This window comes from Gopherus flavomarginatus, chromosome 20 (genome assembly GCF_025201925.1).
Source record: "Gopherus flavomarginatus isolate rGopFla2 chromosome 20, rGopFla2.mat.asm, whole genome shotgun sequence".
NCBI lineage: Eukaryota > Metazoa > Chordata > Testudines > Testudinidae > Gopherus > Gopherus flavomarginatus.
The window spans coordinates 4,409,061-4,427,188 of record NC_066636.1 but is presented as its reverse complement, the minus strand read 5'-3'; the positions used below and the strand labels follow the sequence as shown (position 1 = coordinate 4,427,188).

At 51.2% G+C, this 18,128-nt stretch overlaps 1 protein-coding gene across 1 annotated transcript; it reads right to left on the bottom strand.

Moving 5' to 3' along the window:
- Positions 1 to 3,542: 3,542 nt before the first annotated feature.
- On the bottom strand, positions 3,543 to 6,889 carry LOC127038380 (trypsin-like). The gene is made up of 6 exons (XM_050930957.1): positions 6,850 to 6,889; positions 6,230 to 6,386; positions 5,308 to 5,561; positions 4,569 to 4,705; positions 3,700 to 3,848; positions 3,543 to 3,627 (listed from the first exon to the last, which is right to left on the bottom strand). The coding sequence occupies exons 1-6, from the start codon at positions 6,887 to 6,889 to the stop codon at positions 3,543 to 3,545; spliced, it is 822 nt and encodes a 273-aa protein (XP_050786914.1).
- Between the last annotated feature and the right edge of the window lie 11,239 nt (positions 6,890 to 18,128).

Here is an 18,128-nt window from a genome sequence, read left to right as displayed (position 1 = left end):
GCGTCAGCGCCCAGCCATTTGACACTTTTTTCAATGCTGCACATTTTCAAAATCCTTTTACAATCCTTTTGGAGCAGCACATTGCATGCAAGGACACGGCGTTTCGAACCCAAACAGGCCGAGGTGGAGAAGAAGATGACATTTCAAGTACGAGCAGATTTTATTTTAGGGTGTTTTCTGATCGAAAGAATGTGGGGAAATTGACACAAATTGTTTCCATGGTGCTGAACCTGCATTTTTTTTTCATAGGCAAAAAAGTGTTGATTAAAGCAGCAGTTCTCAATCAGGGGCCCGGGGCCCCCGGGTAGGGGCACGAGCGGGTTTTGAAGGGGCCACAAAGCAGGGCCAGCATTAGACTCACTGGGGCCCAGGGCAGAAAGCCGAAGCCCCACCACCCCAAGCCCTGTCGCCTGGGGCCCCGGGTGACTGCCTTGCTTCCTACCCCCTAACACTGGCCCTGGCTTTCATATGCAGAAAAACAGTTGTCATGGTGCAGGTGGGCAGTGGGGTTGTTATAGCATGTGGGGGGCCTCAGAAAGAAGAAGGTTGAGAACCCCTGGATTGAACAGCGTCACCTCAGTCTAATCCTGGCCTCTAGGTTCTACTGCAGGGATGGGCAAAATACGGCCCGTGGGCTGGATCCGGCCTGTCTAACATTTCTGTCTGGCTTCCTCTGCCCTCTCTGAATCTGGGCCACTAAAAGTCCCATGGCGCAGCGGGATGCTCAGACAGGCTGCCTGCCTGCCATGGTCCCACGCCGCTCCCAGAAGCGGCTGGCTGCTGCTGGCACATCTCTGCGCATCCCTGGTGTGTGTGGGAGGGAAGGCAGCTCCGCGCGCCGCCTCGTCCCCAGCACCGTCCTCACAGCTCTCATTGGCTGGAAACCAGCCAATGGGAGCTGCGGGGGCAGTGCTTGCGGGTGCGGGCAGCACATGGAAACCCGCTGTCCCCTCCCCCCAAGGGGCGTGCAGAGATGTGCCAGCAGCAGTCAGCTGCAGCTGCTTCCGGGAGCGGTGTGGGGCTATAGCAGGCAGGAGCTGCCTGTGGTAAGTGCCTCCCAGCCAGATCCTGCACCTTGCACCCGCTCCTGCACCCCAACCCCTGCCCCAGGTCAGAATCCCCTCCTGCACCAAACTCCCTCCCAGCCCCTGCAGTCCCTCCTACACCCCAATCCCCTGCCCCCTCCTGCACCAAACTCCCTCCCAGCCCCTGCAGCCCTTCCAGACACCAATTCCCTGCCCTTTACTGCGCCAAACTCCCTCTCAGAGCCCACACCCCTCACCCTCTCCTGCACCCCGACACTGTGCACCTGCCGGAGCTCTCTCCTGCCCCAAAACTCCCTCCCAGATCCTGCACCCCCTTCTGTACCCCAACCCCTGCCCCAGGTCAGAATCCCTCCCTGCACCAAACTCCCTCTTAGCCCCCAAACTGCCTCCCTTAATAGTGTAGAAATGTGCGGCCTGTGGTGATTTACCAAAATTCATGGAGTGGCCCCCCTGCAAAAATTATCCCTCCTCATTCTACTGGAACATCCACGTTAATTAAGCTTATTCCTTGGAAATCATTTACTCTGGCAGCAAGTCAATGAACGCGGTTTTATGGCCTGCTGCGGGCAAGGCATTTGCTCCATTGCATCATTCCCGTGGAAGTCGGAGTTGGAACAGAACTACTGCATCATAATGACAACCATTGTCAGGGCCCAGGCCACTTACGAAGCACTTAGTGACTTCAAAGACTGGTGCAACCGCTGGTGATCCAGGGACAGCTGCCTTGGGAGGATTTCAACCAATGGGCTGCATTGCATTCTGGGAGATTCGGACAGTTCCCCCATAAGCCACAGCAGCTGATTTCCCGTCCCCTGCTTTATAGCTTGTGAAAGCTAAAGGACCTTTCTGCACGGGGCGGGGGCAACCCTTTCCCATGGCGCTGGACAAATCTGGGGCGTCAGGTGAACACACAAGCCAGAATACAGCCTGAGATGGTGCCCTGGGCAATTGCAAGGAGCTAAATGGATAGGGGCAGATCGGTTTCAGAATAAAGAATGAGTGTTTGTCTTTGTAGGGAGGTTGGCTCGGGGGTTAAGACACTGGTCTGGGCCTAACAAGATCTGGCTCCAACTCTTTCCCCTTCCACGCAGTCCCTGTGTGAACTCAGGCAATTCATGTCATCACTCTGTGCCTCGGTTTACCCATCAGCAAAATGGGGATACTGATACTCACGTCCACACAGGGGCAGTGTGGATGTTGTGGGGTGGGGGAGAGTGCACAAGCCCCTCAGTGCCATGGTGTATTGATGCTACACTAGCATCGAAGCAACAGCCCACGGATCTATAGGCCAGAAGGAACCATTCTGCCTTGCAGCCTCACCCAGGCTGCAGAACCTTTCCCCGAATCCCCGCCTCAGGCCCAGGTCTCGGGGTTGAACTAGCACACCCTTAACTCTGCCCCCTTGCTTGTGTGCCCTTAACTCTGCCCCTTCATCGATTTCAAACCCATATCTAGTGGGTGAGCTCGATCTCCATGGAAATCCCTATGGATCTCTATGGTAAGACTCCAAGGGAAGGAGCATCTGTCCCATCCCTGGGGCCCATGTTCCAAGGATCAATTCCCTTCGCTGGGAGAAATCTGCCCCTTGTTTCCAGTCTGGATTTGTCTGTCAGCTGTCAAGTGTTGCTCTGCCTTTGTCTGCCCTCTGCTCCCCAAAATCTCCTCCACAGGGTGCTGCCAATGGAACTAATCACCTCTCCACCTTCTCTGGGAGAAACTCACTGGCGCGAACTCTTTTCAGTGTCTGGCTTCAGGCAGGTTTTCTAGCCCTTAGATCATTCCTGCTCTTTGCTGAACCCCAGTTGCTTGATGTCTTGTTTGACATGCAGCACCCCCCCCGGCCCAAAGCTGGGCACAGTCTCCGCTCATGCTCTGCTTGCCGCTGTACCAGAGGGGACCCTGCCGCCTGGCTCCTACTCACTAGCCCCCTGCTTCTCCAGCCAGAGCATCACCTGGGACGCTCATGGGCTCTTGGTTCCACCAGAACTCCTGGGTCCTTCCCAGAGTAGCTGCTTTTCAGGGCACTGGCCCCCGCAGCCTGTGAGTGTGACCCACATTCTTGGTAGCCTGGTGTTCCCGCATCCTGGAAAGGATATTTCACCCGAATGGTCTGTCAATCTTAGGTGCTTATTTGGTCCCTCTCCTCTTAGTATCTGAGCAACCTTTCATGTATTTATCCTCACAATGCCCCTGGGCAGCAGGGCAGTGTGCCAATCTCCAGCTTATTGGTGGGAAACCGAGGCACCAAGCTATTTGCCCACAGTCACACGTGGAGCATCTGTGTTAGGGTAGGGAATTGATCTCCACTCTCCAGAGCCCCCTTCTGGCTCTGGAAGCTAGGAATAGTGTATTAGCAGCAATTAAAAAAAAACACCCAAACATTTGGGGAAAAATTTCCTTGCGCAGGAAATTCCAGTATTTCAACTTTTCCTTCGAATTTGAGCCTGACTCTTAATCAACAGAAATTCCATTTCTCTGGCTAGCTCCACCCAAGAGCTAGATGCACTCAGGGGACCGAGGGGCCGCCAGCCCCATCACCATGGCAGCGCTGCATCCGCTGTTGCCCCGGGAACCCAGGGCTCTGAGGACAGAAGAAGACACGGAGGCATGGGTGTGTGTCTCATGTTTTATTGGGGTTCCCGGGGCGACTCACCCGCCCCGTACAGTTTGCTGGATCCAGCTGATGTATTTGCTGACCTTGGTGTAGACACCCGGTTTGTTAGGTTGGGCGCACTCCTCCAGCCCCCAGGACACAATGCCTTGGAGGATCCCATCGCATACCAGAGGACCTCCAGAGTCACCCTGTGGAGATAGAACTGGTGTCACCAGCTGTGTACCCCTCCCCGACATGCCCATGGGGGATGGGGGGGGGGTTAATAGCTCAGTGGAGAGGAAGGAGGCAAGCATGCGTTTGGAGCAGGGTAGGCAAATATGCAAATCAACTGCTGAAATAATTTGCATAAAACATCACATGGAACAGAACTGGGCAGAACCCAGGCTGGCCCCGCCCTGGTGTCAACTGCAGTGCTGAAACCCTGCCCCTAATATTCCCAGTTGCCCCTGCTTTGTGGCCCCATTGTGCTGGGCACCGCACAGACCCTGACCGAGATCATGTCCCTCTTGTACATTTGGTCTCCTTCCTTGTTGCTCGGCCTCCTTGAAGGCCCAGCAGTGGCAGGTTCGATCCCTGATGCCCCACACATGGGGAATTTTCTACAACACCCATCCCCACATGCTTCTACGACACGGTGAGGGGCTGAGAAGGGGTTGGCCTGGACTCCACAATACCCATTGTATTTGGACGCTAAGGTCCAAATCTGGGAATATGTTATGACACTCTGCCAGCTACAGTCCCTCATCCTCTTTCTGCCACTCGAGATCAAACGTAGAGCTTGCTGGGAAAGTTTTGACAAAACATTTTCCCATTGAAAAATGACGCTTTGTCAGCACTGAATTTTTTCACGGGACAGGAAACCCATTTCCCAGACATCTACCCAACGTATCTGCAACGACACCCCAGACCTGGCAAGAATCGATGCCTCCTTCTGGCACACCGGCGCACAGCATGTTGTCACTGACCAAGCTGGAATATTCTTTTTGACATTCCGCCGCTGAGATGATCTTGAGGTTGGCGCATTGCAGCATGGCCGGGAATGATGCTGCTGGGTGCAGAAGAAAAAGAAGAAATCAGAGATAAATGGCTCTGAATTCTCATTTGCACGATCTGGGCTACAAAAAGGGAAAATCAGCGCAGGTGGAGAATTGCTCAATAAATGGTTTTTGCACTGAAACGTGCCGGTTTGTTGAACAGGGGAGTTTTTGGCCACTCTCCCGACTCGACCCTTTGTTGGATAACAGAGTTTCAAAACTGTTGAGAGTTTTTCAACATTTTCAAACTGGAAAATGTTGAGGGGGTGTGAGTGGAAACAACTTTTTATTTTGAAATGTTAGGGAAAAAAAGGGGAAAGTTTGAAAGCGAAAGGAAACTTTCTGAAGTGATTGAAACAAAAGACTACAATGGGCCCCAAATTGAAAATTTTAAATAACAAAAATATAATTTTTCCTCCTGGTTCAGGATGGGAAATTTTCTCAGTATCTGGAAAATAATTTGGGGACAAAGGCAACATGTGACTGACTCAATATCTCCCTCTAGTCATGGCTGAGTGGGCTGCAGCCATGGCTAATGCAGCTGGCTCAGCAGCTCATGTATTAAGAGCCCAGAGATCCCACGTTCACTGCTGTGTCCCATGGGTCAGCGTACGTAGCGGGGAGGTGGTGGTGCCCCATCCGGACACCTGGCAGACACTCCCTGGTGGGGCAGCACTGTTGGCCAGTGCAATGGGGTGCACGTTGTTATTTGTCTGCACGGGGGTGATGAGTTTGATGAGCATGATGTCGTTGTCCTTGTTGGCGCTGTTGTAGTTGGGGTGGGGAATGAGCTTCGCAGCCATCCGGAGCTGCTCAGTCGCATCCAGCTGCCGCAGGTTGTACTCGCCCAGCCGTACATTGGTGGTGCTGAAAGCAAATGCAAACAGCTGCTTGTCTGGGGAAACTGACTGCAAAACAACTGACAGATCAGGCTGCTGGACCCTGACCGAGATCAGGGCTCCGTTGTGCCAGGCGCTGCACAGACCCTGACTGAGATCAGGGCCCCATTGTGCCAGGGGCTGCACAGACCCTGACTGAGATCAGGGCCCCATTGTGCCGGGCGCTGCACAGACGCCGACTGAGATCAGGGCCCCGTTGAGCCAGGCCCTGCACAGACCCCGACCGAGATCAGGCCTTTATGCCAGGTGCTGCGCAGACCCCGGCCGAGATCAGGGCCCCATTGTGCTGGGTGCTGCACAGACCCTGACCAAGGTCAAGGCCCCGTTGGTCCAGGCGCCTCACAGACCCTGAGATCAGGCCCCATTGTGCCGGGCGCTGCACAGACCCCGACCAAGATCAGGGCCCCACTGTGCCGGGTGCTGCCCAGACCCCGACCAAGATCAGGGCCCCGCTGTGCCGGGCACTGCCCAGACCCCGACTGAGATCAGGGCCCCGCTGTGACGGGCGCTGCCCAGACCCCGACCAAGATCAGGGCCCCGTTGTGCCGGGTGCTGCGCAGACCCTGAGACACACACACAGAGCAGGGCTCATCCCCTCCAGCAGGGTCAGCAGGGACACCTCTCCCCCTGGCCTACCCAGGCAGTTGGCAGTGAGCAGCCGTCAGCACCCAGTCCTTGCTGATGAGCACTCCTCCGCAGTACAGCCGGACTGAATCAAAGATCGCGGCCTGCCAGGGCAGGGGTTTCTCACAGGGGTAGCCCCCGATGATCCGCGTGTCTGTCTGTGCCATCACTGCAAGGGAAGAGCAACACACGGCACTGCAACGCTGGAGTGTGTGTGTGTATGTGTGTGTGTGTGTGTGTGTGTGGAGACAGTTGCAATAAAAACGAAGGGCCTGGTTCTAGTCTCACACCAGTTTTATAATGAGCCAGCCCCATTGACTGCACAGGAGTGACTCCTGATTTACTCCTGAGGGAGTGAGGGGGAATTGGCCCACATGATAAATGCAAGCGAAGGAGGGCTGACGAGTACCGCGCCCCCCAGAGCAGACTCATCCCCTCCTGCAGGGGGCAGCATGGACACACACACACACACACACACACACACACACAGAGCAGGGCTCATTCCCTGCAGCAGGGACACACATACACACACCAGGACTCATCCTTTCCAGCAGGGGGCAGCAGGGAGAAACACACACGCACACGCACACGCACACGCACACACACACACACACACACACACACACACCTACCTGCTGGCACTAGCACCAACACGATCTTCAGCAGCTCCATAGCCATCCTGCTAAAGGCCTGTATTGAAGCGGGTCTCTCTGCCAAGTCACTAAGTGGGAGACCAAACGGGCATCATTCAGGGGAACAGAGATTCCTCCTTTCCACCCACAACTGCTTTGTCCCTGCTCCTCCTATGGCACAGGCTATGCCCACAGCCCTGTCCATGCTCACAGCCCCAGCTACCGCCTCCTCTCCTGTGCCTCCCGCAAGCCACTCTCTGGCTGGGCCCCAACGCCACCCGGGTCCCTCTGGCAAAGTGTCGCCCAGGAGAAGATGGTCATGATCTGGCACCACCATGTTCCTTTGTGTCACCTTCCCACCACATTCCCCCCTCGATGTATGGCTGCAGCAAGTTGGGAATTTTCTTCCTGGAGGGAAATCTCAAAAAATTTGTTGCCATGAAAACCAAAATTTTGAAATTTCCCCTGGAGCTGAAATTCGGTGGTGGTGGGAAATGGCTTAGGAAACATTGAAATGTCTCCCCCATCCTAAGCCCCAGCCCCCAGCCCCTCTGCCCCCAAGCCACAATCTCAGGGTTCTGAAGAAACACCCCCTCATCCCCCCAATCTCTCCCACCTGCACCCTCAAAACAGCCCTCCCTTTCGCTCCCCCTCCAGACCAATTCGCTTCTCTCTACCCTTACCAAGTCTGACGCTTAAAGTCAATTACTGTGGCCCCACAATTCTCTTAAATCAATAGCAGGCTGGATGCTCTGCCCCTAGAATTAATTGCAGTATGGATGCCCCGCCTCCAGCGACAACTGTAGTGTGGACGCCCCACCTCCAGTGTCAATTGCAGTGTGGACGTCTTGCCTCCAGTGTCAACTGCAGTGTGGATGCCCTGCCTCCAGTGTCAATTGCAGTGCAGACGTCTTGCCTCCAGTGTCATTGCAGTGGCTCCCCCCCCCCCCCCGATCAATTTCAGGATTCCTCTGTGGAGCCCACTAACGTGTGTGGGATGAAAGCACTTTTGCCACCAGCATCCTGTGTGGATCTGAAGATGCCCTAAGGTCACAATTAGATCCAAACCCAAGTTGGTTCTCTCTTGTACTTAAGAACACATCCCCCGGACCAGCAACCAGTCATCGGCCCCACATGACCCAGGCAATCAAAGCCTCAATTCCTGGTTCTCCAGGTCTGTGCCAGTCCGGCTCCTCCCTCTCCACTCTGCCAAGCTCTGCCATGATCTCCTTGTTCGCCTTGACCTCTCTGAAGCCAGCGGCTCTCTCACACCCTCCCTCCTTTCTGGGCTCACATGGCACTGCCCAGACCCAGACACATTTCTCTGCACCTGGCTGCCCAGCAGCTCCTGCTCCCTCCCCTTCCTCTCCTCTCTCTGCCCTCTGGTTGTGGCTCTCCCCTGCTCCCTGGCATTATTCACCTGCTCCAAGTGGGGGGCGTTCTGATGGGCCATAAGCTTTCTGCATCTGCTGACTCTAACAGGTGCCAGACAGCAGGGGAGAATCCTGCCCCGATTCCTAGGTGACCTCATCGCAACACACCTTCCTGTGAGATCAGGGCCCCATCATGCCGGGTGCTCCCCAGACATGCAGGGAGAGACAGTCCCTGCCCTGGCTGAGATCAGGGCCCCATTGTGCTGGGCACTGCACAGACACACAGTGAGAGCCAGGCCCTGCCCCAGCTGAGATCAGGGCCCCGTTGTGCCAGGCACTGCCCAGACACAGTGAGAGACAGTCCCTGCCCCAGCTGAGATCAGGGCCCCATTGTGCTGCAGACCCTGGCTGTCCCGGTCTCCCTGACTCTAAGGTAGCCCAGCAGGTGAGCGGCCAGGAAATGAGGTATGAATCCAACCAAACTTCATCACAATCAAGCTGCTTCCATGGCAAGTCTCAATTTCAATGAATGGGCATTTGCTGACCAGCTCTTGTTAATATCATGATCCCTGTTCTACACATGGGGGAAATTGAGGCACAGACAAGACAACTGAGTGGCCCCCGTAATGGCTGAGAAGAGATTACAACCCAGGTGTCCTAAGTAGTAACTCAGCTCCATACCCCTTTGAACCCGCATGGTACTTGGACCTCTCTTGGGCCATGTTTCAGAGCTTGATTCATTTCATGGCTACAGCCATGTTCCTGAAGCTTGCCATCAGCTTTTCCTTCACAGAGGGAATTCCCTTGCTGCCTATATTTATCGTTGTTATATATTAGGGGTATTACAGGAGCAGCTCTGAGCGGCAGGCAGGGCCCAGGACCTGTGGCGCTAGGTGCTGTACAGACACAGAACCATGAGCTAGCCCCTTCCCCAAAGGCCCTTTGCCTTCCAGGAGAACAGAAATCTCCCCTTTCTCACCCTTGTCCCCTTTTTCCTGTTATACTCCTGGGCACGACCTGTCCTCAATGCTTGGATCTTTTAGCGGTTCCATTGTCAGGATAGGTAGATAGAGCGGGTGTATGGGGATGGATAGATAGATAGATAGATAGATAGATAGATAGATAGATAGATAGAGGGGTTTATGGGGATAGATAGATTGATAGATAGATAGAGGGGTGTATAGGGATAGATAGATAGATAGATAGATAGATAGATAGATAGATAGATAGATAGATAGATAGATAGATAGAGGGGGTGTATGGGGATAGATAGATAGATAGAGCGGGTGTATGGGGATAGATAGACAAATAGATAGATAGATAGGGTGCATGGGGATAGATAGATAGATAGATAGAGCGAGTGTATGGGTATAGATAGATAGATTGGGTGCATGGGGATGTGGGGGGTGCCTGGGGATAGATAGATAGATAGATAGAGTGCATGGGGATAGATAGAGTGGGTGCATGGAGATGGGAGGTGCCTGGGGATAGATAGATAGATAGATAGATAGAGTGCATGGGGATAGATAGAGTGGGTGCATGGAGATGGGAGGTGCCTGGGGATAGACAGATAGATAGATAGATAGATAGATAGAGTGGGTGTATGGGTATAGATAGATAGATTGGGTGCATGGGGATGGGGGGGTGCCTGGGGATAGATAGATAGGGTGCATGGGGATAGATAGAGTGGGTGCATGGAGATGGGAGGTGCCTGGGGATAGATAGATAGATAGATAGATAGAGTGCATGGGGATAGATAGAGTGGGTGCATGGAGATGGGAGGTGCCTGGGGATAGACAGATAGATAGATAGATAGATAGATAGAGTGGGTGTATGGGGATGGGGGGTGCCTGAGGATAGATAGATAGATAAATAGATGTGTAAGCAGAGTCAGGATGGGCGCTACCCTGACACCTGGTGGTGAATTATAGGGAGTGTGGAAAGAATTCAAGAATTTCAAAGAGTGTGGAAAGAGATTTTGAATATTTGCATTGGTATCCACCCCCCACTTAGCATAAGCCCACAGCAGACTGGAATGGTTATTTTAACAGCTCTGGGATCCCCAATTTCTTTGTTATTTGGGGCAGGAAGAAAAAAAAGTTTGTCACCCTGATTGTGTGAATGGGGAGCTGTGGGACTGCTTTGTGACAAAGATGACTCAACCTCAGTTGGGTGGTACTTGCTAAACATGGGACATGGGTTCCAAAACCCCATGAATTGAGAGAGATTGGTGTCTGGGGTGTGTACCTGATTGCCTTGCCTTGCCTTGCCTTGCCTTGCCTTGCCTTGCCTTGCCTTGCCTTGCCTTGCCTTGCCTTGCCTTGCCATTCTCCTCTTCCCCAATGTCAAAGAGTAGAGCTAATTTTGATTCCATTAGAAATCCATCTAGAGACTGCTAAGCTGAATTCATGTTGGGCCAATGGTGCACCAGTACCAGGGCTCCCCTACTAAGAGCTGAAATCACTGAGTGCTGTGTTAACCAGTGGGGGAGCCTAAAGACCTATCGTTAAGCAGCTAGCAGAGTGGAGCAGTTTGCAGAGTGTTAGAGCAGTGCACGGAAGGGTGAGTGGAGTGAAGTGGTTTGCAGGGACAGCTGGAGGAGTGGCACAGCTGGTGTGGTGGAGCTGGGTGTGGTGAAGGCTGCAGCAGAACTCCACGGAAAGGCAAAGCAGTTGGCCCTGGCCCATGAAAGCTGCCCCTTAACATCCGGTGTGGACTCCCCCCACCATTTCCACCCAGACTGCGGGGGGGTAAAGCTCTGCAAATAAACTCTTAAATTTTGGGGAGGCACTGACCAAAGACTTTTGGGTTGTTGGACTTTGGGGTAATTGAACTTAAGACCCTAAGGAAAAAAGGACATTGCCAAATGTACTTAAAGGTGGGTTTTGTTTATGGTTTGTGTTATAATTCTGTTTGTGGTGTTTCTTCAATGGAATGCTGCATTGTTTCCTTCCTTTATTAAAAGGATTTTGCTACACTCAGACTCCGTGCTTGCCAGAGGGGAAGTATTGCCTCCTAGAGGCGCGCAGAAGGGTGTGGTATGTAAGTGTCCCAGGTCACTGGGTGGGGGCTCGAGCCGGTTATGCAAGGTGTTATTAAAACGGAACCCCTGGATACTGAACCCGGCCCTTGTTGCTGCCAACTCAAAGGGGCAGAAGGGTTATATTTTTGGGGGCTCGTCCGGGATCCCTGGGTCAGTACCCCTTGCAAACACCTGTTGAGTGTCCCACTGTATTGGGAAATAGTTGTTTTATATTTTGAGGAAATTACTGTTTGTGTAATGGCTAATATGTCGGGTTTGTTGGGCCCCGGTCCTGCAGCCTCTAGCTCGGGGCGGCAGACGCAGCCTATGATTGGGCAAAAGCACTGGGGCATATACTGGAAAAGATTGTGTTGGCCTGTGCTACGTCGAACTCTTGTCGTAAGTTAAGGTTATTTGCTGGGGAAGAGGAGTTTGAACCCTGGTTGGAGCATACCACTGAAATGCTGCGGGAGTGGGCCGTACCCGATGTAGAAAAGCAACGATGTCTAATAGAGAGCCTTAGTGGTCCAGCATTAGATGGAATTCGCACCCTGAAGCTCATTGACCCTGGGGTCAGTGTGAAGGACTGCCTAGAGGCCCTTGATAATACCTTTGGGAGCGCAGAGGGCCCTGAGGACAGTTACTGTAAATTCCTTAATTCCTGACAGCAAAGGGGTGAGAAAATTTCAGCCTATATACAGAGGCTGGAGAGACTGCTTCAGAGAGCTGTTATGAGGGGAGCAGTGACTGCTGAGCAGATGGATCAGACCAGACTGGCTCAGGTTGTAAGAGGGACTCAGTATCAGAACCCGATCCTACTTCATCTCCGACTAAGAGAACAGCAGGAACATCCCCCAAGTTACTCCCAGCTGATAAAGGAGGTCAGGGAAGAGGAAGAAAGGGAGGCGGCCAGCGAGTGTTGGGAAGCCCAAACATTGGAACCAGCCAGCACAACGCCATGCCAATGGCCAGTGTACTGATGGTGAGCACCACACAGGAACTTGCCCAACAAATGCAGGTCCTGACAGAACGGATAGCTGAGCTGCAAAGCATCATTGACCGAGCTAAGATTTCCAGGAATAAGGAGCCTCAGACTGTGACGATAGAGAAGTCAGTATCTAGAGTCACCGTCCCACCTCGGCGAAGGGGGAAAGGACAATTCTTTTGCTGCTGGTGGGGTCAGGATGGGCACAGTGCTGCTAACTGCCATAAGGAAGAGAACCCCTCCTTAGTGTATGAAAAGCTGAGGATCAGTTGGGAGAGATCCAGTAGCTGCCAGGAGGTCTGGGGACGGAGACCACCTAGGCCTACAGAATTTGAAGATTCCCTCAGAAGAGACTGTCCAGCTGGGATCCCTGCAGGACTGATAGGGCCTCGAGCAGAGGTCATGGTGAGGATTGAAGGGGCGGAGTGTAAAGCCGTGCTTGACACTGGATCTCAAGTGACTATTATATTTCAGTCATTCTACCAACAGATGCTTAGGCACCTGCCCATACAGCCACTGACTGGCATTGGTCTGTGTGGCCTCAGCATGGATGAATACCCCTATCAAGGGTATGTCATAGTGCACCTGGAATTCCCAGAGGAGGTTGCTGGGGTAAAGCAAGAGGAAGACACAGCTGCCTTAATATGCCCTGACCCGAAAGGGACCTCTGATGTGTCTGTGCTGATAGGGACCAACTCCAGTCTCTTCAAGGTGCTCGCGGATTACTGCAGACGACGGGCTGGGGATCAGTACCTGAGTACCCTGATGTTCCATACGCTTTGTGCTGAAGCCTATAGGAAAATTGAGAGTGCCAAAAAGAAAACATCTGAGCTACCGATTGGGGCACTAAAGTACATGGGTACAACCCCCTTAATGGTGCCTGCAAGGACGGAGTAAGAAGTACTTGTCATGAGTACCAGGCTGAAAGGCAGTAAAGGGGCATTAGCAATGATAGAGCAGCCGGCTGAAGGAGAGCTCCCGGAAGGAGTGCTGGTCCCCAGTGGGGTCATAACTCTACCTGCTGAAGCCCAGGAAAAGGTGACTATACTGATTGCTAATAAAACAAGTAGAGATGTTGTTGTGAGGCAAGGACAAAAGATAGCAGACCTCTTTGAGCCTGAATCAATTGTAAAACCCCAGTGTGAAACTCAAGTGCCAACAATAGACCCAGGAAAGATTGACTTTGAAAATTCACCATTGTCCAAGAAGTGAAAAAATCGCCTAAGAAGGAAACTTTGTAAAAAATCCAAAGTGTTCTCATTGCATAAGTAAAATGTGGGATGTGCAAAAGAAGTAAAGCACAACATCAAACTACATAACTCTCGACCTTTCAAAGAGAAATCTAAAAGGCTTGCTCTCTCCGAAATGGAAGATGTGTGACAACATCTTCAAGAGCTGGCTGCAAATGGCATCATTACAAAGTCCTGCAGCTCATACGCCTCACCCACTGTGGTGGTCCTTAAAAAGAATGGAAAAATCTGAATGTGTATTAACTAGCGCACCCTAAACCGCCATACTGTGGTTAACCAGTACACAATGCCTCGAGTCCAAGATGCCTTAGACTGTTTGCTGGAAAGCCAGTGGTTCTCTGTGTTGGATCTTCAAGTAAATACTACCAGATTCCTCTGGGTAAAGAAAATAAGAAGAAGACAGCCTTCATCTGCCCATTAGGGTTTTATCAGTTCAAACGCATGCCTCAAGGAATTTCTGGAGCACCTGCCACATTTCAACGTCTTATGAAAAATGTTGTGGGAGACATAAATTTACTGCAAGTGTTAGTTTATTTGGATGACCTGATTGTGTTTGAAAGAACTTTGAAGGAGCATAAAAAAAGACTTCTTAAAGTGCTTGATAGGTTGGAGGATTATGGTTTAAAGCTTTCAATTGACAAATGCCAGTTCTGCAGGACCTCGGTAAAGTATGTGGGTCACATCGTGTCCCAAAAGGGTGTAAGTACTAATCCTGATAAAATAGAAGCACTCACCACATGGCCACGTCCAAGCAACTACAAAGAACTCAAAACCTTCCTTGGGTTTAGTGGCTACTACCGCAGATTTGTAAAAAAACTATGCTACAATTGTAAAACCCCTCAATAATCTTACCAGGAAATATCAGTCCAGCAAAAACAAATCTAAGACCAAAAATAAAGGACCTTCCGCGCAAAGACACTATGGCCCCTTCAAACCCTTTGGGCCACGGTGGGATGAGAGATGTGAAAGGGCTTTTCGAGAAATCATTACTTGCCTAACTCATGCCCCAGTCCTAGTTTTTGCTGACCCAAGCAAGCCATTTATCTTGCATACTAATGCCAGTTTGGAGGGTCTGGGGGCAGTACTGTACCAAAAGGTAAAAGGCAAGCGTAAACCTTTAGCCTTTGCCAGCCAAGGACTGTCTAATAGTAAAACCTGCTATCCCACCCACAAGCTGGAGTTCTTGGCCTTAAAATGGGCCATCACTAAAAAATTTTGAAACTACTTGTATGGGGCTCAGTTCCAGGTGTGGACAGACAACAACCCATTAACTTATGTGTTAACAAGTGCTAAACTAAATGCTACAGGGCAAAAATGGGTGGCCGCTTTGGCTAGCTATAACTTCAGCATTCAATACCGATCAGGAAAAAGCAATGTAGATGCAGATGCATTGTCCAGGCGTCCACAGGCACCAGGACTTGCTGTGATACCCACGAATAAAGTAAAAGCTATTTGCAGTGTAAGTCGCCAAGAGCCAAAGGCCCATAAGAGCCTTCATGGATGTGTTGCTAAAACTTTGAGCCTGCCCCCTGAATGCGTGCCTTCTGTTTCAGTGAACTATATTGCTTTGGACCAATCTCCATTGCCCATGCTCAATGCGGCTGACTGGCAGGAAGCCCAGCTGCAAAATATTAACATTCGTAATACACTACTTGCCAAAAGGAAGGGGCAAGGCCCAGCTGCGGTTGCCTCACCTACCCCAAAAGGAAACTACTATTGAAAAAATGGACCAAACTAAAACTGATTCAGGAAGTGCTACACCGCATGACCACAGACCCTCTACAAATGCAACAAAATCAACTAGTGCTGCCAAGAAAGTACAAAGCCCTGGCCATAAGGGCCCTGCATAATAACTTTGAACATTTAGGGATGAAAAAAGCCTGGAACTCATCCGCAGTAAATTCTATTGGCCCCAAATGGCTAAAAATGTTTGCCACAAATGTAAAACCTGCATGCGATGTGTTCAAAAAAAACCTCTGCCCACAAGGGCTGCATATCTAAAAAACATCACCAGCAACAAACCTCTAAAGCTGGTTTGCATTAATTTCTTATCTTTAAAAGTGAACAAAAAAAAATATTGGGAACATTCTAGTAGTAACTAACCATTATACACAATATGCGCAGGCATATCCCACACGTAATCAAAGGGCCACCGCTGTCTCTCAAGTACCGTAAAAAAGCCGGTTATGCATGGTGTTATTAAAACAGAACCCCTGGATACTGAACCCGGCCCTTGTTGCTGCCAACTCAAAGGGCAGAAGGGTTACAGATAGATAGGGTGCATGGGGATAGATAGATAGAGTGTGTGCATGGGGATGTGGGGGGATGCCTAGGGATAGATAGATAGATAGATAGATAGATAGATAGATAGATAGATAGATAGATAGATAGATAGGCTGTATGGGGACTGATAGGTAGATAGAGGGTGTGTATAGGAATAGTGTGACACAGTGTACCTCAAAGCAGCACCCTGGATCTCCCATATTCACCACTTTCTTATAATGACGATCTGTTCTGGGCCATGCATACCTTGTGAAGTATTGTTTTCAAGTCTTGTTCGGCTGAATCGTAATCTCCTGTTGGACTGGATGTGCTAGCCTTGTAGGTGAGGTTATGGGGTATTGCTACATGTGCTGCTGAAACATGTTACGAGTTGGAAGACGCCCACAGCCTGTCTTTCAGTTACAACAACAATAGCCATTGATAGCCAGACAGTGTTACTGGCTCATCAGTACCCAATCCACTATCCTATAGACTCCTCTGAGAAGGCACTTACGCTCTGGCGGCAGCTGATAGCACATGCAACAGCAAAGATCTTTCCAGCAAGCACAAGTCAGAAAGTTGGCAACCCGCCTGGCTGGGCTCTGGAGGGGAAGGGGTGTGAGTTTCTGGCTCCCCTGCTTGGCTTTCACGGGGGAGGAGGCAGAGAAACAGGGACTGGGCTATCATAGGGGTTTCTTTAACTCTACTCCTGGGGAAATTTTTGTGTGTGTCACAGACATACTTGCTGACAGTATTTTGAAATAAATGACCAAAATAATTGACACTGTCAGGATTATATAGTGTTATTTTGACAAATAAAATGTGCAGAATTTTAAAATATTGTGAGCAGAATTGTTACTGTTTTGGTGCAGAATTCCCCCAGGAGTGCGGCTTGTACATCTGCCAGGGTGAGAAAAGCTGTTTGATTCATCTCTTGCGTAGACGAAACGTTTAGGCGTTAGAATGCGTGTTTACATTTTACTTCTTTAAGGTAACTATCTCTGATCTTTCCGACTACCACTTAGAATCACTTAAAATTAATCTCTCTGTAGTTAATAAGCTTACAGAGTTTGTCTAAAGTGCTTGAGAAAGCTGCTTGGGTTGCAAAGGTTGGCGCATGTCCACTTTCCTTTGACCAAGTGGCGAACTAAGTACTGAGCTTACCCTGGCCAGGCTTCTGAGCAGCGCAAAATGGTACCATCCTGGGGCGCAAGGCTGGAGTATGAGGAATTGGCTGGATCCTCCCTATTGAGTGGTTTACAAGTGGCTGGGAGAGCACACATGTAATTCAGCTGAGCGTGTCCCAGCCGGGGGATGGCTGTGTGAGTGCAGGGCCTCTCAGAGGTTCTTAGCTTGATATCAGCATCCCAGTGTGAGAGGGAGCCCAGGCTGGTGAGACAGAGGGCTCAGCGGTACCCCTGTTCCAGGTTGCACCCCGGGATCCCCATCACAAATAGATAGATAGACCGATAGACAGGGCCGGCTTTAGGAAGTGCGGGGCCCAATTCGAACAGTTTCAATGGGGCCCCGGCAGGGATGACTAAAAAAACAAAAACAAACCAAAAAACCACATGTGAAAAAACATGTGGGGCTTGTACTCACCAAGCAGTGCTCCGAGTCTTCGGTGGTGGGTCCTTCACTCGCTCCTGGTCTTTGGCGGCACTGAAGGACCTGCCGCCCAAGTGCCACTGAAGACCCAGAGCGAGCGAAAGGCCTGCCGCCGAAGACCCAGAGCGAGTGAAAGACCCACCGCAGAAGTGCACCTGAAGACCCGGAGCGCCACCAGGTGAGTAAACATTTAAAAGGCGCCTCTAGCCAGGGAAGGGATTCTCACTGGGTGCGGGGCCCTCTTAGGCGCGGGGCCCAATTCGGGGGACTTGGTGGAATGGGCCTAAACCCGGCCCTATAGATAGAGGGGGTGTATGGGGGTAGATAGATAGTGGGGGGGGTGGGGCGATAGATAGAGGGGGTGTGGGGGGATAGATAGATAGATAGAGGGGGTGGGTGGAGATAGATAGATAGATAGAGAGATAGACAGATAGATAGATAGATAGAGGGGGTGTGGGGGATAGATAGATAGATAGAGGGAGTGTGGGGGGATAGATAGATAGAGGGGGTGGATGGAGATAGATAGATAGCTAGAGAGGGTGGATGGAGATAGATAGATAGATAGAGGGAGTGTGGGGGGATAGATAGATAGATAGAGGGGGTGGATGGAGATAGATAGACAGATAGATAGATAGATAGGGGGGTGTGGGGGATAGATAGATAGAGGGAGTGTGGGGGGATAGATAGATAGATAGAGGGGGTGGATCGAGATAGATAGATAGCTAGAGGGGGTGGATGGAGATAGATAGATAGATAGAGGGAGTGTGGGAGGATAGATA